A 22,601-nucleotide genomic window follows, 5' to 3' on the forward strand; every position below is an offset into this window, starting at 1 on the left:
TTGGTGTATTTATGGGAGTTTTTGTAAGGAGCGATTTTTACGCCGATCATCTTGTAGGAACTATGGGATTCCGGTGAGAACGTTTCCCGTGGATCCTATGTGAGGATTGGGAATCCGGGTGTGGTCATTTCAATTTGGTATCAGAGCGTATATAGTTCTATGACAGTCTCTATAATGGAAATAGATTTGTCTAGGAAAGTAACTCGGGATTTCTATAAATGGAAAGTTTCCATAAGTAGAAAGTTTCTAAAAATAGAAAGTTTTATGAATAGTTAGAACTTGTCTATTTTTGGAAAGGGTGCGTGTGAACATCCAAAGTGGTTGGAATGTTTGGAGTGTGGCCTAGAAGTGGCCAAGGTGGAGTTGAGTTTCCGGGATGGAATATGGTGGTTAGTATGACATTGCGATGTTTTACGCAGACCACGAGAGGTAATTCTTGTTGGAAAGTGCTTAGAGACGTCAAGACTTGTTTGCTCTAGGGACGGCGGATTCTGAACAACTAATAAGGAGATGGTGGTTCTCCTGAGGGGATGGTGGTTCCCCTGTATACCGATGCTTGAGGGGTGGTGGGCCCTGAGAGCGGCAGAGGAGATGGTGGTTCTCCTGGGAGATGATGGTTCTCCTGAGGGGATGGTGGTTCCCCTGGTATCGAGATCTTGAGGGTGATGACCCAAGAGTGAGATGGGATGACTCGAGGACAGTGGTCTGAGAGTGAGATCGGTATGGCTCAAAGGTTTTGATCTGAGAGTGGATGAGTTGGGAGCAAATAAAGTCTCGGACGTGTGAATAAGCATAATGTTAGGATATGGATGACGGGGTTGATGGTGGTTCAATCCCGAGGTTTAGTGTTGACCAGTGAGGTCAGGACTTTGTTTGACCAGTAGGGTCAGGATTGTGTGGACCGATGGGGTCAGGATTGTGTGGACCAGTGGAGTCGAGATTATGCAGACCAGTGGGGTCGGGATGGTGTGGACCGGTGGGGTCGGAATGGTGTTGACCGATGGGATCGGGATAGAATGACCGATGGGGTTGGGATGGTGTTGACCGGTTGGGTCGGGATCCCATTGTAGCCATAACCACTTTTTTTTTTTAACGTGAACATTTTATCTTAGAAAATTAGAAAGAATCCTCCACTTTTTCTTTTAAACTCCAAAAGTTCTCTCGATAATAGACCGTAAATATGCATGACATTGGTTGAACAATTCATGTTTATTCCTAGGAGGGGGACCATAATAGAATTGAGACATATGATATCTCACAACACGATTTCGTGATGATCTATAAAAAGCGAGAAATCCTTGTTTATTTGTATATCTAGAATCAACGAGATAATATTTCTCTAATGGAGGCAAAGGAAATCCAAAATCACTTTGTTGGGCCATTTGTAAAACAGCTGTATCGTGGCATGAACCTGGTGCTCCATTCTAAATATATGTGAATGTGTGACGGTGTGCCCCAATGTGGAGCATTTGGCGGTGTGCCCCCACTGTGAAACATTTGGTGGTGTTCCCCATTGTTGATAACCAGGTCCCCAAAAACCAGGTGAATTTTGCGCTCCTAAATTATTACCCACAGAAGATGGTATGTTGGATGATAGACCTCTTGAATGTGGACTCCCAAATGAATGGCCTGAACCTAACTGTTTTGGCACATCTTGGTTGTTCCGCGAAACACCAGTCATCGCTTCCAACAATTGTAGCTTATCCTCGTCGGTGCTTGAGGCTTTATCAATGAAATATTTACGCTAAAATACAAGCTTCTTAAGTGCATTAATGCAGGCCCAATAAAATATAGTATGTATGGGAAGGTCAAGATCAATAAATATCGCTTCTGCCTTTTAAAATTCATCGTAATCATCTTGGTCAAAACCACCAGGGCGAAGTTGTTGAAAGCTTTGTCGTTGGAATTCTTTATAGCCAACAATTGTGTCTTGTATTGTTGTCTCAAAAAATTGTCTCCTATGAGTTCCTCTTGAACTATTACCAGTAGAAACTCTTGAGCTTCCTCCAGATCTTTGTGAATTACTCCCACGTCTGGTGGTTGACTGCAAATTTAGCCTCCCTCGTTGTTGGCCTTTATGAGCAAAATTTTGGTTCATGTCATCGTCATTAATGGTAACATGATACACTTCTTCTTCTTCGTCTTGCGTCACAGGAATTTGGGGTGGAACGTCACCACTATCGCTGTCTGAATCATCATGATCCTCTTCATCATTTGCATGCTCGTTCATCAACTGTTCTCTTCTTTGTCGAGCAGAGTGTTGAGATTGTGATTGAACATCATGTAATATGAAACATCGTTGCATCACATCCCAAAATTGAGGTGGCTTTGTTACTTTGCATCCCTAGAAATTTAAATTATTTAGATTTGTGATACCGAAATTTAAAACATATCTTGATGAGTAGAAGGATTATTTATACTTACAAACTCTTGATCCTTCCACCATGAGTCAGATGCATATATCATGGATGTATCATGATCAACCGTGATTCCGGTTTTATGTGTAAGAACCTTCCACCTCTTGTAACTTTTTTTGAATTCATCAATTTTGTTTTTGAAGAATCCATAAGTTATATTCATGTTGAATGCTTGGTTAAAATTTTCTACCACATACTCTCTACTGATAGCAGTAAGATTCTTAAGAGTATAATTATTCATCACAATTGTTTCGTCGAACAATTGAATTAACGTTTTTTCCTGAATGTACATCTATTTATACTTGTCTTTGTTCTACAAATTCCGCAAATACAATGTCACATATTATATCAAGTATAATTATTATTTTAAATTTTTAAAGAAACAAGCTAAAGAAAATTTACCCGTACTGTTGTTTCTGTTGGAGGAGTTGAATTTTCGGTTGACTGATTTGAACTTGTTAGTTTAGAAGGATTTGCGTTTCTTCGACGATTAGATGACATATCTATATTTAATGAAAGACTATGAATTCATTTAGGAGAATATCCCAAGGAATACGTTATTAAAATCTTGGTTGATAAAATGTTTAGAAATGAATATTCGTTTTTTGTTTTTTGGAAAGACTATGGATTCAGTTAGGAGAATATTATCATATCTGCTTATTCGTTATTTACATCTAAAAGTTTGAGGAATACGTAATTAAAATCTTAATTGATAGAATGTTATGAAATGAATATTCGTTTTCTGTTTGATTGATTATTCGAGGATATCGCCTATGGTAAATTATCCTTAAATATTTAATTGCTAATTTAATGGAAATCATCTGTGCATATCTAGTTGTTAATTAGGTAAGGAATATTGGGATTTTGTTTGGTCGATTATTCAATGTTTTCTGACCTGTCATGTCAATCTTAATTTACAGGAAATCATCTATGCATATTTAGTTGTAAATTAGGAAAGGAATTCTGTGTTTTTAGTTATGTGATTATTATTTTAAAATTACAGAATTAATATATTTTTTTCGCACATAATTAATATAATTATTGGTATTTTTATAATTAATGTTTGTTTAGTAACAATATTTTAAATTTTAAAATTATTATATTATTCCAATGAAATTTATAATGGTTGCAATGAAAAATCTTTATTATTCCAAAAAAAATATAATTTTTCCAATGGAATAAAAATGTAGAATTATTAAATCGGTACATAGGGGATAGATGATGTTGAGTGATTTAAAAAAAACATTATCTAAATGATGTTGAGTGAAATCTCAAGAGAGAGAGAGGGGAAGGGGAATAGGGGATAAATGTTTTTTTTGCTTTTTGATAAAGTATAATAATATAGGTATATATAGTACACTTTTATATTAAAAATATCTATTAAATAAAGAATTTATTGTTTGCGGTCTCAAAATCTGCTGGTTATTACCTACTGTATTTTTGAAACGCGGTCCATGCTATTATCTGTTGAACAGCCCGCTTTCTCAAAATTCGCTGGTTATTAACCACTATATTTTTGAAACGCGATCCATGCTATTATTTGCTGAATAACCCGTTTTTTTTCTTTCAAAAAACGCAAATTAACTTTTCTTCTACGGATTAGTTATACATGTGCGGTTTTGATTTTTTTATTTGAAACCCGCAAATTCATTGCTTCCATTCACTACCTTAGGGTCCGAATTGTAACTACGGATTTAGTAGTGCGGAACAAACGATTTGATTGTGTGGTACGGTCTAACTGCGGTCTGTGCGGTACGGTCTAACTGCGGTCTGTGCGGGACAAATTCATTTGCGGAACAAGTGCGGTTACTACAAAATAAGTTGTACAAAATAATGTTTGATTGGTGAAAGATAATTTGTATTGCAGATTTCATATTATTTTATTAATAACTAGTATAAGTATATATTTTCATTTGTTTTGTATTAATAAATATATATTTTAATTTCTGAATTTAAAATACCAAAATTTATTGAAAATTAAATTTTAATAATACATATTTATTATTGAATCAGTTACTAGTTCAAATAAGTTAAATTTAGGAAGCGGATATGTGTCATAATTGTGAATATATATATATTAACAAACATCTATATATATATATATATATATATATATAATTTTTATATATATTAACAAAACTCTGATTCGTCCGCTTCCCAATGTTTCCAAACGTCTCATTTCAGGAAGCGCGATTCCAAGAGGACTCCGAGCGATTCCAAGCGTTTCTGTTTTCGCTTCCGCTTAAGGAGCGTTATACGCAGCATGACCGGCAATTCCGTGCAGCGTATCAGAGGGAGAAAAAATTGTTTTTTCTTTATAAATATAAATATTAGTTATATTAATTAAAAAGTGTAATATCTTGTGTGCGATTTTTGTAAATCCACTGGATAAATACTTGTTTTATTTGAAAAGCGGTCCATGTCTTTGTACAGTGGTTAATTCCACAATTTTTTTTTTGATAAACGCCCAAATGCAATAACTATGTTGAATGGTGAAATTTTTGCGGAATTGATAAAATCTCAAAAAACGCTTTGCTTATTTATTCTCCATTCACGGCCTTAAATAAGCTATATATATACAGATGCAACATATCTCAAAAGTCACAACAACTATATCCCTCTTTCCTTATTTTCACTCCTTATACTCATAAAAAACTCACGATTGAACCCCAAAAAAATTATCTCCTTGTTTCTATTCTAGCATTTATTATGGAGCACACCATCCAACTTACATTCATGACAACAAACACCAAATTTTCAGCAAGTCGGTTCATCTGGATCAACTCCAACAAATGTTCAATATGGATTTTCACTAGGTGACTGAGGTGAAAATGTGAAGAATAATCAACAAAAAACTTCAGCCGGTCTCGGATTCACTAATTATTTTGAATCTGGACGAATGCCACAAACACCTAGACCAGGAGGCATATTCAATATTTGGGGAACCCCGCAAGAACCAAATGAAAGTCATCAAAGTAATGTAGGAGATGAATAATATGTGGTTTCGTGTTTAATCGATATCGCTAATGTTTTTTTATTATTTATATTGTCTTAGTTAATTTTAAATTTAAATGTAATTTGTGAGATTTTAAAATAATTTTATCTTTAATGAACTATCATTTGTAATTTCAGGTGTTTCGTATATGTCAGCTGCGATCACAAGACCCAAACAATCTAAATTACGAAGAAAGAGTTGAATTGTGGAATTTGGATAATGAACAATTCGAAGAGTTAGTAATTCAACCAGCTTTGGCTTATTATGATCGATATTTTCAAAGAGCACCAGTCCAAACTGAAGGAGGTTTGGGATAGAGGCATATATGGCATCGACTACAACATGATGTTGCTGCTTGTCTTTAGTTATTACAGATGTCATTTCCATGTTTCACAATATTGTGTAATATGTTGCAAACAAATTATGGTCTACAACCAAAATTAAATATAAGTATTGAAGAAGTGTGGCTATGTTTTTACGGATATGCGGACACAATGAAGTTCAAAGAGATGTTGGTTTAAGATTTGGCCGAAATCAAGAGACTGTACATAAAGAATTTAGGGAAATTCTTACGTCAACTGAATTATTGGCATGTGATTATATTAGAACTCTAACAAGACAAAAAATTATCGAATTCTTGAAAGACATTAGGTAAACCAGAGATATTGGCAATATTTTAGTGGATTTGTTGGAGCTATGGATGAGACTCATGTATGCGTCAAAGTAAACTCTGAGTTACAAGGAATGTATTGGAATCGGCACGATAATGCGTCATTGAAAATCATGGTAATATGTGATTTGAATATGTTATTCACATATATCTGGAATGGAGCACCAAGATCATGTAACGATACAGCTGTTCTGCAAATGATACCACAAAGTGATACCGTGTTTCCTTTGCCTCCATTAGAGAAGTATTATCTCGTTGATTCTGACTATCCAAATAAACAAGAATTTCTTTCTCCTTATAGATCATCACGAAATCGAGTTGGAGAAGCTATTACGCAAATAAGAGACAATATTGCAAATATGTTATGGAAAAATCAAAGTACTCGATAATTTTTTTAAAAATTGTATATTTTATGGTTGAACTTTTTATCAATATGTCAAAAAAAAAAATTTTACTTTTTGATCAACTATAGTATTTAAGGTTCATAAATATGATTATTTTTATCATTAATTCATAACATACAATAATATACAGACATACTAATTATTAATAAATTTATTTATAATACTAGATATTCACCCGCGGTACACCGCAGAACTATTTTTACTTTAAAAAAATTTAAGTAATGTTTTATAAATTTGAAGTGAACAATATGTTAAATCAATATATTATGTAGTGCATAAGTAGTATGTTTGTGGTGTATTGCGTTATAGTGAAGTTAGGATATCATATTGTTAATTAAATTTTATGTAGTATAAAATGTACATATTTTTTATGTGTATATTTGGTTTGCAATGTATAGATAATAGTATTTGAAATTATTTTGAATTTTTAAAATTATATGCGTATACTATATTGTGACATTGTAATTAAGTTTGTTTCATCTACTTATAATTAGACACTTTGGAATATATAGTTTTGTTGTGCATATAATCCTTTTAATTTTCGACATTTTAAACTTTCAGTTGATCCATACTAATTTTTTGCTTTGTTATTAGTATTATACATATGAGTATATAGATATGTTAGCAATGAGCAAAAAAGATTAAATAATAATTTCGGATCCTAAAAAGTCGAGAAGTTTCATCGCAGATCTCGCTGTGATGATCGAGTAAGATAAACCAATATCTTTTATATCTCTCTATTTAATGTTAAAATATCGGATAAAAAACTCCATTAAATCTTGTATCCAAAATTTTAAGATAGCAATGGGCTTGGGCCTTCGTAAATGAGAGAACTTTGGACAAACCCAAGTTTTAAAATTTTTATTAATTTAAAATTTAATGCCAATGGCATTCCCTGTAAATAAATGACAACATCAGGATTATTTCATAAATGTCTCCAAAAATGTATATATAGATGTAATCCACACCGCTTTTCCTTTTTTTACCATTCACACAATTAATACTGAACCGCAAATAGTTTTTTCACTAATCAAATATCATTATGTATAGCTTATTTTGTATAAACCGCACTTGTCCCGCAAATATATTTCTCCCACACGAACCGAAATTGAACCGTACCGCACTGTTAAATCGTTTATCTCGCACAACCAAATCCGCTGTCACCATCAGACCCATATTTTTTCCGTCTGAACCACAGTTGAACCGTACCGCACTATAAAATTGTTTGTCCCGAATGGTGACTGCGTATTTTCTTGTGCGTGACAATAAATTTAGTAGTGCGGTACAGTTCAACTGCATTTCATGCGGGAGAAATATTGTAACGCCCCGACCGCCAACCTCTCAGTGAGCCCCAAGTCCAATCCCAGTCCATGGGCCCACCTTCCTTAATGGGTCTCACGTCCTCTCACTAGGCCCGTGAGCCCATCTATATCCGACAGCCGGTTTGCTACGTCCGGGAGGCTTTAAAGACTTGTTACCGTCCCTACAAATAATCACATGATCTTTTCCTGTGTTTTGTCCTCACTCGCACAGTTCTAACAGTCACTTCCCGGAAGGTCACCCATCCTGAGACTACTCTAGCTCAAGCACGCTTAACTCTGGAGTTCTCTCAGGACCCTTAACCGAAAAGATAAGTGCACTTTGGTAACATAGGTTGCCAAATCAATTCTTTTAAACCTCTCCTCAAGTCTCTGAAACCAGGGTGTCATAATTCACCCCCACTAACAGCTCGCAACGTCCTCGTTTTGCACCAAGACCATCACCTTCGACGGTGTGAGCCCACTCGACTCCACACGCGTCTAGGTTCGACTCTAATACCACTTGTAACGCCCCGACCGCCAACCTCTCAGTGGGCTCCATGTCCAATCCCAGTCCATGAGCCCACCTTCCTTAATGGGCCTCACGTCCACTCACTAGGTCCGTGAGCCTATCTATATCTGACGGCCGGTTTGCTACATCCAGGAGGCTTTAAAGACTTGTTACCGTCCCTACAAATCACCACATGATATTTTCCTGTGTTTTGTCCTCACTCGCACAGTTCTGACAATCACTTCCCGGAATGTCACCCATCCTGAGACTACTCCAGCTCAAGCATGCTTAACTCTAGAGTTCTCTCAGGACCCTTGACCGAAAAGATAAATGCACTTTGGTAACATAGGTGGCCAAATAAATTCTTTTAAATCTCTCTTCAAGTTTCTAAAACCAAGGTGTCACAATATATTTGTGGGACAAGTGCGGGTAACAGAAATTAAGCGGTCTATAATAAAACTTGATTGGTGAAAAAAATAATTGCGGTTTACAATAATCGGTACAAAATAATATAAATAATTAATATAATTATAAATTATTATGTGTAATATATTTTCATATATTTTGTAGATATATTTTTTATACAAAATATCTTTAACATAAGTAAAAAAGATTTGTATAAAACCAATTAATTATCTTCACTAATATCTCTTATAACTTATTTTTTCAAAGATAGAGTGATTCAAATATTGTTAAATCATTGTATTTTTATCAGAACCTTATATATTTATGTGAAAAGAGTGAACATATATGTACATGACTCTTTCTTGTATTAGAAGAAGACAATTAATTTTGGTTTATTGAATGTTTGTGTTTGGTCAAAATTATATTAAAACCTTTTTATATTAAAAATATATAAAAAGCTCAATTTTGGTTTGTGGAAATTTATATTTAGGGAAAATGATATGAATAAAAATTCTTTGACAAAAAGTTATTAAATTAAGAAACAATTTTTTTTTATAAAATGTTTTAACAAATTTAATATACCAAAATATCACATGTTTCTTCAATATTTATCCAATAATAATAAAGTTAAAATACAATATTATATTAATATTATATAACAATGATATAAGAAGAAAGAGAAGATAATAGATAGCTTAGGTATAAGGTATATATGTGGGAGAAAAAATAACAGCTATATACTATTTTAATAATAATAAAAGTAAAAATATATAAATATAAATATAATCCATTGCAGTCCGACTGCTGGGTAATAACTTCTTTGAAGTTTTATTCCGGTCCAAGGCTATTTTCTATTCTAAAAAAATGCACCTTCTTTTTTTCTTTTATTTGCAAAACCACAAATTTATAATAATAGTGGTGATTGGTAGCTGATGTGCGTTATTCATAATTTTTTTCTCGATTCAAATGGTAACAGCGGATTTGGTTGTGTGGGATAAACGATTTGATAGTGCGGTAAGGTTGAAGTGTGGTACGTTCGGAACAAATGTATTTTCGAGACAAGTGCGGTTAATACAAAATAAGCGGTACATAATAAAGTTTGATTGGTGAAAAAATATTAGCGGTACATAATAAAATGTTCGAATAGTAAAAAGACAAGAATCTGTGCAGATTACAAATATAAATAAGTATGTTAGAAGACAAATATTAAATAATTAGCATAAATGTTTTTTTTTTTAATGTTAATGAATAAACATTTTCATATATTCATGAATTTTAGATATCCCAATTAACATTAAGTCATTTTAATATAAAACCAATTTAATATATGTAATAAAATTTCTCATAGATTATTTTTCCAAAATATTGTGTGATTAGAATATTATGATTAGTTAAATAATTGTATTTTTTACCAATTATAAGCCTTAGATAGTATTTGGTTTGTGAATATTTATGTCTGATGCAAAAAAATATTTATTACACAGCTCAATTTATATTGGTGGATCTTTAAGTTTAGGAAAATAATATTAAAAACATTTCGTTGACAAAAATTAGGGTAAAAATTATTATTTTTATAGTATTAAAAATGTAAAGTATATTGAGGGTGAGAATTAATCTTTTTATAATATTTTTTTAACAAAAATTAGTACATCATAATATCACATAATTTATCTAATACTAATAAAAAATAAAACAGTATTTTTTTAATATTGTTTGAGAGGAGAGAGAAGAAATATAAGCTAGATAAAAATATATATGTGGAAAAAATAATAACACATCTATAATATATTTTAATTATAAAAAGATATATATACTCTGTTGTGCGTATTTGATCAGACCCTGCTTATAAGCAGTTTCATTCTACAAAAGCGGTCCAAAGCATTTTTCTACTTTTAAAACCGCAACATGTCATTTTTTGTTTTATTTATGTAAAACCACAAATTTATTATACAAAATTGTTGAATGGTGTTTTAGGTGCGTTTTTCAAAAAGAAAAAATAAATTCCGCGAAACATAGGTCTCCAATCACAGCCTTAGTTTGAAGATCATTTATCATTAAAAAGTATTCAAAAAAGAAAAATATTTAGGTTCACCCCTAAGGTTGAACCCTTGTATTCACCTTCCCTCTCTCAACCAATCATAATCTTCTATCTAATATTTCAATTTTAAAATAAATCAAAATTAAATTAAAAAGTAAAACAAATTAAGGAAACAAATTCTGTATATTTTAATTAAGGAAAGTTAAATATTGGTTTGGTTTAGATTTTTACAGTTAAACGAGGTTATATATCGGTTTAGATTTATAAATGAGAATTAGGATTTAGATTTTATAATTAGAACGAAATTATATGTTGGTTTGGGTTTACAAATGAAGTGATTAGGGTTTAGATGGTACAATTAAAATGAAATTATATGTCAATTTGAATTTACAAATGAGGTGGTTAGGGTTTAGATTTTACAATTAGAACGAAATTATATGTCGGTTTGGGTTTACAAATGAGGTGGTTAGGGTATAGTTTTTATAATTAAAAGAAAATTATATGTCGGTCTGGACTTACAAATGAGGTGGTTAGAATTTAGATTTTACAATTAGAATGAAATTATATATCGGTTTGGTTTATAAAAAAGCGGTTTGAGTTTTTTATTTTACAATTATGTATACAAATTTTATTTACTTATTTTATTTCGAGGTTAATAAAGGGGTTCAATCTATTATCCTTCAAAACAATTGTGCTTTGATGATTGAGTATTAATTAGGCTCTAAATAGAAAAAGAGAACAAAATCGGATATTAGACAGCTGTTGTGTTCTCCATTTAAGAGAGTACAATCGATTTGTTTTCCCTTTTTTGCCACGAAAACCTTTTATATTAAGCAAAGATCAAGAAATATTCTTATAGTAAAAACCTTTCATGAATCTTTCAACTTACAAGGATGAAAATTGCTAGAAAACCACAGAATGATGTTCGCAAAACAATTTTTAAAACCCGAACCAAAAGACAACAAATAAAGCGACTAAAACAATGCCAAAGATAAATGATTTCAACAATCCAAAAGATAGAGAATATTATTTCCAGAGAAAACCATTCGGTCATAAAGATACAAAAGCCTAAACAAGATCATCATCTTTTTAAAATAGTAATTCCAATTTTTTTGTGAAATTTGAAAGCTCCTACTACTCCCTACTTACCCCAGAGGTGTGAAAACCTCTAAATCTCGGCACGGGGAAAAACATGTAAAATGAACATAAATGTCAGTGATTACAAAACAACAACCTTCATCCTCGAAAAAACTCTGGTATTTACTAACTTCAAATAATGTTTTCAAATGACAAGTATGAACTCTATAACCACCATTTGCCCCAAAGCCATCACTAGTTGTAAAACGCCACACCAGCCCTCTTCTATTAAAGGAGCATCAGTCCGCTCATGGAGTGCCAAACAGGCCCATAAGCATCATATACCTAAATGTGACTACAAAACAAGTCCATAAGTATTTTCAAATCAACTGAATTTTGTATTTATTTCTTTAACACCTCAGACATTTTATTATATTGTAAAAGGATGATACAAGTAGTTGACCAACTGAATTTTGTATATGTTTATATTTTTAAAATATAACTATTTTATTTAAAATTTACAAATAAAGCATAACAACAATTAATATAATATACAAATAAAAAAACAATAAAATCAGTATTTCTTACTCTATAAATATTTGATCCCCTCAACCATTCACCATATATTTTAAAATTTTCAAACTGCTTATTTTTTACTTATACTATCGTCATACAATATATACTTATCCGAAAAACGGGCTATTTCCTCCGATAATTATCATATCTAGCCAGATAAAACCCGAACTTTGACCTCGTTCTATATATCCATCAAACAAATGTTCTACACCTATTTCTCCCTAAAATAAAAGTTTTATATTTAAATATCCCCAAATCTCGGTTACATCGGTTTACACTTCAAAACCCGAATTAAACCAAATATTAAACCACTAAGAGTTGATTCTGAATTAAAATCCGACCAATCATTAATTCATCTGATATTTCTTCTTGGCCCGATTAATTATGCTAATGCTGAAATTATGTTATTAAAAAAAAACGAGCTATTAAACGGTACATTATGCTAATGCTAATTATGTTATTAACAAAAAAACAGTCCATTTAACAAATCTATCGTTTTAATTTTTTTAAAAAGGTAATATCGTCCCGCTCACCCAAATTTTTTTGAAACACAACAGATCTAAACCCTCACATTCACAAGAGCGTCGATTCGAAACATTTTGAATTTCAAATCCGTCAGTGAAAAAAAAAAAATGGGCGAAGAATCCGAAATCGCCATGGCTTCCGACTCAGATCGAAACCTAACCCAGAAAATCGCCAAGAACCTAAACGAGACTCGCACATCGTACGCTACTCACAACCGAAAGCTAAAGGAGCTCGCCACAATCCGATCGAAACTATCTTCACCTGAGTCCGACCACGAAGAGGACTCCTCGTCCTCGTCTTCCCCTTCTTCAGTCCGTCGATTCTCTTCGGTGTTTTTCAAAACCCTAACCCCTCTTTTCATCGCCGCTCAACGGTGAACCGCCGCGGCGGAGCGTGTTGTGCGATTCGCGGCGGAATTCGCTTGTCTTCGCTGTAATAATCCAGATGGTGATTCCGATTGCGACGAGTTTCTAGAAGAATTTCTGAAGTTTCTGGTGGCTGGGTCCGTGGCTGCGAATAGAAACGCTAGGTTTAGAGCGTGTCAGATAATCTCAGAGGTATATTAGGATTCAATTTACTGGGTAAAGGTCTTTTAGGTCAAATATAAGATTAGCTTGTTAGGAATTTTGAGACTTTTTAAGTGTTTCCGCTTATTCTTCTGTACATTGTGGTATTTACAGATCATATTGAGGCTGCCAGATGAAGTGGAAGTTGCGGATGAATTGTGGGATGATGTAATTGATTGTATGATGGTGCGTGTTCGAGATAAAGTTCCTGTTATCCGTACGTTTGCTGTCAGGTCTCTTTCACGCTTTGTGAACGATCCTGAGAACAGTGATATTCTTGATTTGCTTCTTGAGGTGCTTCCCCTGGAACAGAATCCGGTAAAGTTTCTGTCTTGTCGTACTGTTTTTTGGTTTTGCTATCAAAGTATGGACTTAATAGCTACATCCTACATCACATTTTCAATGTAAGTCATATTGCGTTACCTTGTTAATGATTTCAGGAAGTACGCAAAACAATAGTTTTATCTCTGCCTCCTTCGATTGCAACCACCCAAGCAATTATTGATTGCACGCTCGATGTTAATGAATCAGTACGCAAAGCTGCTTACTCAGTTCTGGCTAATAAAGTTCCTCTTCAGAGTCTCAGGTGAATTTGGGCTTTTAGAGCTTTGGTCTCTTTATTTCTTTCTTCATCGTTTTGCATAGTCAGATTCAGCCTAAAGTTTCTGCCTCTTTTACTTTATTCAGATAGAAGCTTTATGCCATTTTGTTTAGTAACAAATGTTCTACACTTGACCTTATTGACGGAAGTTGTATTTCTTCTTTCCTACTGTCCTTCTCTTTCTCCTGACTGGTATTTCTTCCATTTTGTTGTGTTAGCATCAAGCTTAGGACCACGATTCTTCAGAGAGGACTCGCTGATCGTGCTGTAAATGTTTCAACAGAATGTTTGAAGCTAATGAAAGATCAATGGCTGTCTAACTCTTGTCAAGGAGATCCTATTAAATTTCTTAAATACCTTGATGTTGAAACATATGAATCTGTAGCAGAATCGGCGTTGGAAGTTCTGTTAAGTGAAGGATTGATAATGCCCAGCGATGACAAAAGCATCCAGCAGTACATATTGTCAGCAGATGGTGAAGCTAGAGGTCTGTTTAACTCTGTACTATACATATGCAATGCATAGTTTCTGCATGTGCTTATATTTTTCTTTACCTGATTTAGATGAGAGCACTTGTTCTAGAAGAATTTCTGAAGTTTCTGGTGGCTGGGTCCGTGGCTGCGAATAGAAACGCTAGGTTTAGAGCGTGTCAGATAATCTCAGAGGTATATTAGGATTCAATTTACTGGGTAAAGGTCTTTTAGGTCAAATATAAGATTAGCTTGTTAGGAATTTTGAGACTTTTTAAGTGTTTCCGCTTATTCTTCTGTACATTGTGGTATTTACAGATCATATTGAGGCTGCCAGATGAAGTGGAAGTTGCGGATGAATTGTGGGATGATGTAATTGATTGTATGATGGTGCGTGTTCGAGATAAAGTTCCTGTTATCCGTACGTTTGCTGTCAGGTCTCTTTCACGCTTTGTGAACGATCCTGAGAACAGTGATATTCTTGATTTGCTTCTTGAGGTGCTTCCCCTGGAACAGAATCCGGTAAAGTTTCTGTCTTGTCGTACTGTTTTTTGGTTTTGCTATCAAAGTATGGACTTAATAGCTACATCCTACATCACATTTTCAATGTAAGTCATATTGCGTTACCTTGTTAATGATTTCAGGAAGTACGCAAAACAATAGTTTTATCTCTGCCTCCTTCGATTGCAACCACCCAAGCAATTATTGATTGCACGCTCGATGTTAATGAATCAGTACGCAAAGCTGCTTACTCAGTTCTGGCTAATAAAGTTCCTCTTCAGAGTCTCAGGTGAATTTGGGCTTTTAGAGCTTTGGTCTCTTTATTTCTTTCTTCATCGTTTTGCATAGTCAGATTCAGCCTAAAGTTTCTGCCTCTTTTACTTTATTCAGATAGAAGCTTTATGCCATTTTGTTTAGTAACAAATGTTCTACACTTGACCTTATTGACGGAAGTTGTATTTCTTCTTTCCTACTGTCCTTCTCTTTCTCCTGACTGGTATTTCTTCCATTTTGTTGTGTTAGCATCAAGCTTAGGACCACGATTCTTCAGAGAGGACTCGCTGATCGTGCTGTAAATGTTTCAACAGAATGTTTGAAGCTAATGAAAGATCAATGGCTGTCTAACTCTTGTCAAGGAGATCCTATTAAATTTCTTAAATACCTTGATGTTGAAACATATGAATCTGTAGCAGAATCGGCGTTGGAAGTTCTGTTAAGTGAAGGATTGATAATGCCCAGCGATGACAAAAGCATCCAGCAGTACATATTGTCAGCAGATGGTGAAGCTAGAGGTCTGTTTAACTCTGTACTATACATATGCAATGCATAGTTTCTGCATGTGCTTATATTTTTCTTTACCTGATTTAGATGAGAGCACTTGTTCTGTACCCAACATCCAACTCATGGAGCCAGAGATTGCTCTTTACTGGAGGATTATATGCAGGAAACTGAGCAAAAGTGCTCAAGTAAGTCTGTAAACTTACCAACTATTCATTGCTCTGAGGTTAGGTACTTCTATGCTTCAAACATGTATTTTGTGAAGCCACAATTTCCGAATATTTACCTATTTAGCTTAACTGGATTATATTGTGCTTAAACTGAGATGTTTTTGATGAATTCCATAACTGACTGCTTGATTCACGAACCAGAGAATGCTAATTTTTACTGGCATTATCTTGGACGTTGGACAATTTCTATTTAAAGTTCCTGTGATGATTTGTCTAAACCTGGCTTTCCTTCTGATTTCAAGTTACCGTTTTACTGCAAATTTTTTCCTTCGAACACCTCACATGTCAAACTGAACAAAAACGTCTCAGAAATCAATGCATCAATACTATCATAATAAGAAAACACGTATTAACAGTTTGCATCACGTTTTCTTGTATTGCATAGCCTTTTGTTTGAGAACGCATATGTATCTATAGGTTGTGCCTGAGCTAAGTCACAATCCTCTTAGAATATATTGTTTGCTATATAGAATAGCATTTGAAATAAAATTCCTTGTTCTTGCAGTGATTATTATGCGCATAGTGGTTGTAGATACGGTACACACTAATAATGATGAAATTGTCACACAGGCAAAGGGTTCTGATGCTGCTACTGCGATGGGAGCTGAGGCAGCAGTTTATGCCGCTGAAGCTTCAGATGCGAATGATTTGCTGGAAAGAATTCTTCCTGCATCAGTATCTGATTATGTTGATCTAGTTAAAGCTCATATAGAAGCTGGTGAGTCAAATATTTTATAAAATCCCAAAACATAGTTGTTTTGGTTTGGGTTATACCCTTTGCTTACATATAATTTTCAGGACCAAATCATCACTTTGCTTCGAGGCAGCTATTATTGCTGGGCACCATGCTTGATTTTTCTGATGCAATGCTCCACAAGACTGCAAGTTCTTTTGTTCAGGAGCTGCTCCACAGACCTTTTGAGCAAGAATTAGATGAAGATGGGAACAGTATTGTGATTGGAGATGGTATAAACCTTGGTGGTGATAAAGATTGGGCTGATGCAGTGTCCAAGTTAGCTAAGATTTTCCATGCTGCCCCTGGAGAATATGAAGAAGTTATACTTGTTGTTGTTGAAAAACTAGCAAGACCCTGTAGGGAAAGGACTGCGGATTTCCTGCAGTGGATGCACATGCTTTCTTTGACAAGTCTTCTGTTGGAAAATGGAAAATCTTTGCATTCACTGCAAGGAAAGGCTATTGAACCAGAAGAGATATTGCATGCTTTGTTGCTTCCAGGGGTATATTTTCTACTCTCCTCTGTCTATTTCCTTTTGTCATATATCACTGCTTAGGGGCGCTTCTTGTTTTATTTTCTCTTAAATTTTGACCTTGAGGTTATCAAGCAGCTTATTTTTCATTGTCAATTTTACATTTAAGATGCTGATATTCCATATGATCTCTGAATCCTTTTGTTTCATTGAAAAACTGTCAAAAGGTGTCAACAATTTTAAGGAAACAGCTTATCATACAGTTGAAACCCTTTTGCATTAAAAACTTGGCACTTGCACAAACAAACACTCTTTCTGATATGATTCATGTCATGCAGGCAAAGCACACTCACTTGGATGTGCAGAGGATTGCTATAAAATGCCTTGGTCTTTTTGGTTTGTTAGAGAAGAAGCCTAGTGAAGAGCTTATAAGGCAGCTACGGGTAGCTTTTTGTAGAAGCCCTCCTCCTATTAGTATCATGGCTTGCAAGGCACTAGTTGATCTTAGGATGTGGCATAGCCCAACAGAAGTTGATAAGGCAATGGGACAAGATCTCTTGTCACAATTTGAGGATGAGAGCATTGATTTTGCCCCCATCGACTTATCCAATGCCGAAGAGGATATGAACTTTAAAATGCTCGATCTCTTGTATGCTGGACTTGAAAGTGATGACTGGAGAGCATTCGCAGATAGTAATGAACATGAGTCGGTTAAAGCAACCATTGGGGAGGGGTTTGCAAAACTTCTTCTTCTAGGAGAGAAGTACCCAAGCTTGCCTGCATCATTTTATCCTTTTGTTTTGGGAAAGCTGATTGCATTATATTTCAGCGAGGAGTCAAAAGAACAACTGAGGTATAGAGATTTTTTGCTTTCAATTGGTAACTTTTTTCACCAGAACTAATACTAATGATTTGTTCTTCTTATTCATTTTCCAGGTTTAAACAGTGTTTATCTGTCTTCTTTGAGCACTATGCTTCCCTCTCCGAAAAGCATAAGGTAACAGAAACCATGATGTCCTTAAGAGAAAGAGGTTTAATGGTGTATTTGTATAACACTACTGAATGATTTTTCATGCAATGCAGGGATACGTGTCAAAGGCTTTTGTTCCTCTCATACGTTCAATGTGGCCTGGTATTGATGGAAACTGTAAAAGTTCGTCATACGTTGTATCAAATCAACGCAAGCGTGCAGTCCAAGCATCCAGATTTATTCTACAGATGATGCAAACCCCGCTTTACAAAAAAGAGACAAGAGGTGAGCCTGAAACCCAATTCAATAAATCACCAGACTCACCAGAAGATTCTATCCAGCCTTTACTAAACTGTACTGAAGAAGGGTTAGCCATACGCATAGCCATCGAGGTTAGTTGCTTTCCTTAGACGTCTATCGTATCGCATTTTCCTCAAAATCCAGGAAAGTTTAGTGGAGAATGAAGAAAGCATACATCTGACCAAAATTTTCTTGTCCATTAATGCGATAATAGAGAGTAGTTGCACTTTCACCATCAGAATGTCTTTTGCCTTTCTAGTTAGTTGAGAGCAATCATCTTCTCAAGATGTCTGTAACACTGGTTAACCCGTTTGCTAATACTGTTTCCCATAGATGCTTAACTTCAAGGGAAAAAAGACTGCAGCTGAGAAGGCATATGTTGCAGCACTGGGCAAAACACTTGTGCTGCTCCATCTGAAACCATCAAAACAAAATGTGATAAAGTTGATGAAAAAGCTTTTAAGCCAACTTGCAGATTCTGTATGTTCAGAGAAGGAGCTTCTTAGGGACGTGAAACCGATCCTTGAACATCTAAAATCTTTGGATGTTTGTCCCAGCGAAGAGCTTACACAAGATCAAGCCGATTCCATCTTTGGTACATTGATATTTTGCATTCTACATTACTGTTTGGTTTTAGTTACACGTAAAACTAGATGGTTAAAGTTATTTTAGAGTCTATTTTGTCCATGCTTTAGAGAATTTGATTGTTTTTTTTGCTAAAATGGCAAATTACAGAAACACTCGGAGTAAGCTACAACTTGGATATCACTGCAACTACAACAGTGCCAAAGACACCTGCTCCTTGCTCAACAAGACCAGCTCAGTCAAGAAGACGAGTAAGGATTAGAGAAACTTCCTCTGATGAAGAAGAAGAAGTAGCATCTCCTCCACCTTCTGCTTTGATGAACCGATCACATCGAGCAAGTAAAGCTGCTGCTTTAGCCAAAATGACGGCAAGCAGAGTGAAAATGAGCAATGTAGATGAGGATGATGAAGAAGAACAAGGTTCATCTGACGTTACAGCTGAGGATTCAGATGAATCTGATGAATAATTACAGGGAGTTGATTTTAGGATTCGTTCTGTTGTTTGTGCGTTTGTTACCAAGTCGGTTGTAAAAATATTGTAGACAGATATCTTCTTGTAAGTTGCTTGTTATGTGATCTCAGGTTATGTTTGCTCTGGAAAAACTTGGATTTGGAAAAGACAGTATTAAAATCTTTTCAGCCATGGATCCTTGTAAGAACCAAAACAAACAACTACAAATGAAAAAAGAAAACTGGATACTGCAAGAATGAATTTGCCTAAGGCTCAGGTTGGTTCAGTCGATCAAACTCACTCTTTGGGAACACTTTAAGATTATCATCCACTGACCTCTCGATCTTAACATTAATTCTCCACAACACAATCTTACTTTCCATTTCATACCTTTGATTGTGTAGAGCCTCTGAAGCAAACCTTTAAGGAATCTGTACTCACAGGTCATGTACCAGTCCGATTGTTTCTCCACAATGCTTTCAAGATCTCTAAAAGCTCTCATCACAAGCCCAACTTCCATTCCTCTTTCCACAAGCTCTTTCACAGAATCTATCATCTTGTGTGCAATCTCCTTAACGTATCCAGCGTGACTTTTGATCTCTAGCAAGTGAATTGCTGAACAGTAAGCACCCGTAAACGTCAAGACCCAGCTACTGTTATCAAATAACAACTCTTTTGGTGCAGTTAGCCTGCTATGAATCTCTGGAAGAAGATTGGCTATAGCAGGAACCACAAATTCTTTAAACTCAAGCTGCATTGTTAAACACTGGAAGATATAAACCGCTTTCTTGAACTCTGCTTTGCTTTCCGATGCTATATAGTCCCATAGATCAAACCATGGATCCTTTTCGTAGTTAAACGTCTCCTGTGCAACATGGAACACCACCTGACCAAGAATCCTGTACAGGTTCTCAGACATTCCTTCTTCCTTTAGGCATTTGATGAGCAATGGCTGAAGACCTCTGATCTCTGAAACATCTATTTCCCACTGGTCTGAAGTGTGATCACAGACTATATCGTAGAGTCGTCTGATTGCTATCACTCTTTGACCGATCATCAGAACCAATTGCTGCAAAGGAACTCAAGACTTCCACTGGAGTACATTTCCAAAACTGGTAGTACAATTCAAGGTCATATCCAACTCTGACATCTTGATGATTATCAACGCAAAAATGGTTGAGTTTGAAGGCCGAACTCGGAACATACTTATCCATTTTCGTAACCATTACAAAGATGTTCTTGGCAGCTTCCTTTGTATTTTTCCCTACTCCTGAGACCCCGTACGCAAACGATGCCACAAAACGGCATTGTTTGGTACTCCATTTACACACTTTAGCGTCTTTCTCAAGGTAACTCTCGAGAGATTTAATCCCTCTCTTATCAGAAACTCTCTTTCCATCTCCATCCACACAACATCACTAGCAGATTTCAGAACATTGTGAAGTATATCTCTTGTCAAATCGAATCTCTTGTCGGAATCTATAATCTGATCCCCATTTTAACAGCAGCTTTCAAAGCCAAAATCCAATATACATCTCTATCTTTCTCAGGACGAAGCAAAACCTTGTATACTTCCTCACGTAACCTCTGGAAGAACCTGTGAATGAATCCAACGTAAAGCGATGGCAAATCTACGAAGTAACTAAACGCCCTAATCGGATATTGATTCACAAGCAAGAGTATATAATCACTAAGCTCTTCCCATCGTTCATTACGAGAGACCATAACGTTATAAGCTACGAAAGAAACAATGACTCTCAAGTAGTCAGTATCAACCTTTCTAGGGTTTTGCACCGTCAAGCAAGAAATCAGAAGCGGTTTGATCTCGTCGAGAGCGAGGCCAGAGATCTCGAAGTTGTTGCGGTTTCTTAACTCCGTGAGAGTTTCAGAGAGGTGCGAGATCGATCGGATTCTGACGAGGTCGTCAGAAGAGAATCTATAGATCTTGAGAAGCTTTAGGGTTAAGCAGTCTGCGAAATTAGAGACGCAGAAGTCGTAGAGAATACGAGCTTTTAAGTAGTCTTCGGATTCTCTAGGCGTGAAGAGTTGATCAACGAGCGTCACTAAGCCTTTATGGCTTGGAGTCGAGAGAATCTCTCTGGCTTTGATGGACAGATTTGCTGCAAAATCTGCCATTGTAGGGTAGAATCTGAAGTTTTTTCTTGAAAAAGTTTTGGATCTGTTTCGTTCTCTTAGGGTTTAAGGAAAGAGTTTGGAAGTGGTTGCGTTAATTATGCCCGAAACTGAATCCTAAAGACTGGACTTAATCCAAACAGGAAACTAATATTTTTACTCTTTGTTCTGTTTTGTGCTTACCAAAAAAAAAAAAAAAATTGAGAATACCTTAAATTTGATAACACAACATCAGAAAATTAAATTGCTAGATTTTTTTCTTACATATTCTTTTGGTGATGGAGAGTGAATTTGTTATCGAAAAAAGGACTGATGTATTAGTAAAATAGGTGAGTTGTAACTCGTATCAACAACAAATTCGTTGAAGACCACCTAGGTGTTATCAGGACTCCTAAATCTGAGAGATAAAGATAGATTGCGTAAGCAAAGAAAGAGAAGAGCTTCAATGTAAAAGTTCTCGAGGCTTCAAGTATTTATAGACTGGTTGGAACTTGGAAGATTCAAAGGACTTGACATGGTCGTTATTCGCTCAAATTCTCAGGTATCTCATTGTTTTGCATTCATGAGGCGCATAGAAGTATAATAAATAGGGCAAAAGGAATGAGTATTGGCAACGTTCATCCATATATTGCCGGTCCCTTTGGGAAGCTAAGAATTCCATGAAGTAACTAATTTGGTCTTTCATTTTCAAGTTTGGAAGATAATATAAGGAATGTATGATTGTATATATTAAAACAGAGTAGCTACAGCCATATATATACATAGAGAGGGAACCTAGGGTTAAAGTATTTATAAGGAGATCCCTAGACTTATACACTTCTACTATTTACTCTTATACACCCCCTTAAGATGAAGGAAGCTTGTTGACGCCAATATTGAGACACGCACGTTGG

General features: G+C 35.1%; 2 protein-coding genes and 1 pseudogene across 3 annotated transcripts; 1 reads left to right on the forward strand and 2 right to left on the reverse strand.

The window, feature by feature from the left end:
• Positions 1–459: 459 nt before the first annotated feature.
• Positions 460–2,658, reverse strand: LOC104728253 (uncharacterized). Its single transcript, XM_010447263.2, has 5 exons — positions 2,608–2,658; positions 2,425–2,511; positions 1,873–2,344; positions 1,412–1,722; positions 460–741 (listed from the first exon to the last, which is right to left on the reverse strand). The coding sequence occupies exons 1-5, from the start codon at positions 2,656–2,658 to the stop codon at positions 460–462; spliced, it is 1,203 nt and encodes a 400-aa protein (XP_010445565.2).
• A 10,187-nt stretch (positions 2,659–12,845) lies between these two features.
• On the forward strand, positions 12,846–19,767 carry LOC104724122 (uncharacterized). 2 transcript variants are annotated; one of them, XM_087476016.1, is made up of 16 exons: positions 12,937–13,473; positions 13,597–13,800; positions 13,923–14,068; positions 14,302–14,570; positions 14,647–14,748; positions 14,872–15,075; positions 15,198–15,343; positions 15,577–15,845; positions 15,922–16,019; positions 16,632–16,779; positions 16,860–17,299; positions 17,608–18,122; positions 18,206–18,266; positions 18,353–18,631; positions 18,873–19,134; positions 19,275–19,767. In XM_087476016.1, exons 4-16 carry the CDS (start codon positions 14,520–14,522, stop codon positions 19,589–19,591), a joined length of 2,892 nt encoding a protein of 963 aa, XP_087332142.1. In that variant the 5' UTR covers positions 12,937–13,473; positions 13,597–13,800; positions 13,923–14,068; positions 14,302–14,519; the 3' UTR covers positions 19,592–19,767. The 2 variants fall into 2 exon arrangements, with proteins under 2 accessions (XP_087332143.1, XP_087332142.1); XM_087476017.1 differs by lacking the exons at positions 13,597–13,800; positions 13,923–14,068; positions 14,302–14,570; positions 14,647–14,748 and having other exon boundaries at positions 12,846–13,473.
• LOC104728254 (uncharacterized) lies at positions 19,711–21,711 on the reverse strand (annotated as a pseudogene).
• Positions 21,712–22,601: the final 890 nt, after the last annotated feature.

This window comes from Camelina sativa, chromosome 11, assembly GCF_030686135.1.
Source record: "Camelina sativa cultivar CO46 ecotype springtype chromosome 11, ASM3068613v1".
NCBI lineage: Eukaryota > Viridiplantae > Streptophyta > Magnoliopsida > Brassicales > Brassicaceae > Camelina > Camelina sativa.